Here is a 3,473-nt window from a genome sequence, read left to right on the forward strand (position 1 = left end):
ATTAAACGCAATGTTTCCTCTTATCAGCCCCAATTTTGCCTTTGGTCACCGTTCAATACCCTGCCTCTATCATAGATCTATTCATCGCGCCAGAAGGGGGCGTTATTGCTTACTTTGAGAAACGCTGAGCTAAAATAAAAGTCAATGTGTTAGAAATATTCAAGTTGTGACCTTCAATAAAAAATAAAAAATATATAAAATGTCAACATTTTATATATATTCCGTCGAATTTTTATATATAGAATTTGTCTGCCGTCGCCCCTCTATATTTCTTTAACGCCCCCCAATTCTCTTTGAGCCTTCTACTGCCCCCCTGAAAGCCTCCAGCGCCCACAAGGGGGCGTTATCGCCCACTTTGAGAAACACTGCTCTACTGTATATGCAATACAATTGAGCGATATTCATTTAGTGTAGTTCAAATATTAGATATTTAGCATAATATTATTATAGGCTTATATTATGATGATAAATTGAAAAATCAAAATTTAATTAAGTGTTCATGCATTTTCTTACACAGTATATGCAAAATCCAGTGAGGTTATAGCGTAATAATTCAATTTTTTCATATTAGTTTTTATTAATTATTTTTAATTCATTTTTCATAAATAAGTAACAATAAGTTACTGATATATTTCAGAAATGTCATCAAATTTTAGGAATTATTACAATGATATTACATAAAAACTATAAAATAAATGGAAAATAATCAAAGCTAAATTCATTACCCGTGTGTACTTACTATCGTCATGGGAACTCATTTAATTTAGTCACTTAATCATTTAATCGTTGGATAAATGTACTGTTATCTTGATACCAGTACATTTATATTTCTTTACCATTAAATTGGCACACGATTTTGCTCAATAACTGAATATAAAATAATCTATAATAAATTCTGGATCTTACTTTTTAATTCTTCAATAGTAGATAAAGCTAGAAATAGAAATTCTACCTGGTATTTTGACTTTATGCCAAAGTTTATAAAGCCCACGGCAAATATATCAATAGATGTGCTGAATTACCTATGTATATTTTCCTTCTGTTCTTTATCTTTTGTCCTTATAACAAAACATCTCGCCAGTAAACGTTTAAACAGTCAGAAGAAAAATGGAGAAGTGTTAGAATAATATAAACAATTATCTCGATAATTAGCTATTATATTCTGTTTATGCTGTACAAGTGTACATTTCATCTATAATTATATTAGTTAAAACTCGAAATATCTTGAATGTCTCACAAAGCATAACTTAAAATTAACAAAAACTCTTCGTTTGAATACTTCCTATTAATTAAGTAAACGGTTATTAAAAAAAAACCATAAATTTTATGATTATTAGTAACTAAAGTTTCTATTTTTTTAACAATATTTTTTGCTTTCATGTTAAAGGGAGATTCGGGATCATCGCTTCTGCTTAAAGTTGACTATTATTACGTCTCCTTCGCCATTACTTCACACGGATTTAATTGTGGTGAAAAGATGCTACCCAGCATTTATACAGACGTCTCCAGATACATTAATTGGATTTACGAGCTGACTAAAGAGGCTGACTGCAAACCTGCAATTCATTCGAAGGAAAATTATCCGCATCGAGAAAGTAAAGAATCAAACCACGACGAACTCTTTAAATAAATAAATAAATATATTTTTAAATACGTTTCATTTCGTAATTAGGAAATTCATTAAACGAATAAGAATTAATAATAATATTTTTATATGAAATCAGAAAGTAACAAAAAATATATTTTGCATTTTATTATATTTAAGTAAAAAATAATTCATAAATAATTATAATTAGACAATTATATTATATTTAATAAGCGTTTCATATTTTGAACCGGATTCGAGTGACGATAAACTGAGAAATCTTTTATAAATGGATTCGTGGGTTTTGGAAGTTCTGGCAACACCAGAGAGAGAGAAGGGCGTGTAAAATCGACGGCTTTGACTATTTTATAAGAGTGGAGATCGCCCGGTCCAAGTGGGACCACGAATAAAGCATTCAGAGTAAGTGTCTATACTCCTGTCTCGCGGGGAGTCCTTAAGTGCGTCACGAAAGGAGTATAAACGCTAAGTAAACCACACAAAACATCCCTCACGACTCGACTACGTCTATCGTCATCTAGTCAAACTGAAGACGGGTTTGACAACTGGGAAAAAGAACGTTTTGTTAATCTAAATCAAGTGGCATTCAGTATGAACACCGTCTTAACCAACATTTTCGTTATTCCTAGTTAATTTAGGCCGAATTGTTGGATGAATAAACCCAAGAATTCGCAACTAACGAGTAAAGATAAACATGGCGCTAGATGCCAAGATTTTGCCACTTTTTTGCAAAAATGCCGGGGCACATCAGAGATATTTTGATGTGAGGATGCGTGAAAGTTGATCAAGAAGTCATTCTGTAATGTGAAAAAAAAACATTTCATTGATACAGATTTAGTCACATTTATCCAAGTACAATTGAGTTTTTATTTCAAATGCAATAAATGAGCGCATCATTGAACTTTCTTTTATTATTTTTTTTCTTTTTCGTATGATATATTTTTCACATTTTTCTCTGTATTAATGATTTTAAACTCTTTGTAAGAGATTAGTTTTATTATAATGTTTTATTTATTTGTTTATCAAATGTGTTAGCTTGAGGTAATGAGACTCTTATATCAAAAGACGTTTTTTATGACGACGAGAACACGTTAGCCCGATCGTTAACAGACATTTTCATTTCGCACCCTGTAGTGAACAAGGTATCCCAGGTTCTCACATCCTAACTTGCCAATCACCCGATTAACTGGGAGTGCATAATGCAATACGTTCGTTTTTCTTTTAACAATTTAAGTTGAAGGTAATACGTATTTGCTTCCGTTTTCGTTATTAATTTAAACCATCTTTAAAAAATACGAAATAAAATATTGGAACTTTAAAAATAATCGAAATTATGCAAATAAAATTTTGCAACATTACAGATATAATATAAAGAAAAGGTCGTATTAAAAGATTCCTTGCGTATATTTTGAAAATTGAAAAAAACTTTTAACTTTCTGTTTAATTAATGTAATGTAAATGACGAAAAATTATAATTTCTATTTACAGTTACACTTGAACTTTTTATAAATCCTTCTTAGATGAAAACAAACATTCGTAGAAAAATAAATGCTTCAGTTAAACAAAGTGACGATGAATAAACTAGATATGGTACACGACGTGCTTTTCATCGTAGTTTAAAAGTTGAAATTAAAAACATTGTGTTCTGCTAGTTGGAACTGCTGTTAAATCCACTCATTTCATTGTGTATAATTGCTGATATATTCATTATCAGATAATATCTATATAGTGACAAATTTATTTCACTGTACTTTAAATAGGAAGTATGAAAAGCAAATAGATTCTTTTATTTGGCAGAAGCAGAGTGGCGCAGTGGGAGCGTGCTGGGCCCATAACCCAGAGGTCGGTGGATCGAAACCACTCTCTGCTA

The 3,473-nt window shown here is 30.9% G+C and overlaps 1 protein-coding gene and 1 non-coding gene across 2 annotated transcripts in view; both read left to right on the forward strand.

Moving 5' to 3' along the window:
- The window catches only part of LOC111639742 (trypsin-like), a 4,487-nt gene extending 2,473 nt beyond the window's left edge, over positions 1–2,014 (forward strand). The window contains exon 7 of the mRNA XM_023385683.1: positions 1,388–2,014. Coding sequence (XP_023241451.1) covers positions 1,388–1,630 — 243 coding nt within the window. The 3' untranslated portion in view covers positions 1,631–2,014. The remainder of the gene's footprint in view (positions 1–1,387) is intronic.
- Positions 2,015–3,401: 1,387 nt separating this feature from the next.
- Positions 3,402–3,473, forward strand: Trnam-cau. Its single transcript has one exon. It is a non-coding gene; the product is annotated as a tRNA-Met (tRNA).

This window comes from Centruroides sculpturatus, unplaced genomic scaffold (genome assembly GCF_000671375.1).
Source record: "Centruroides sculpturatus isolate CEXI.00-Female unplaced genomic scaffold, Cexi_2.0 scaffold1305, whole genome shotgun sequence".
NCBI lineage: Eukaryota > Metazoa > Arthropoda > Arachnida > Scorpiones > Buthidae > Centruroides > Centruroides sculpturatus.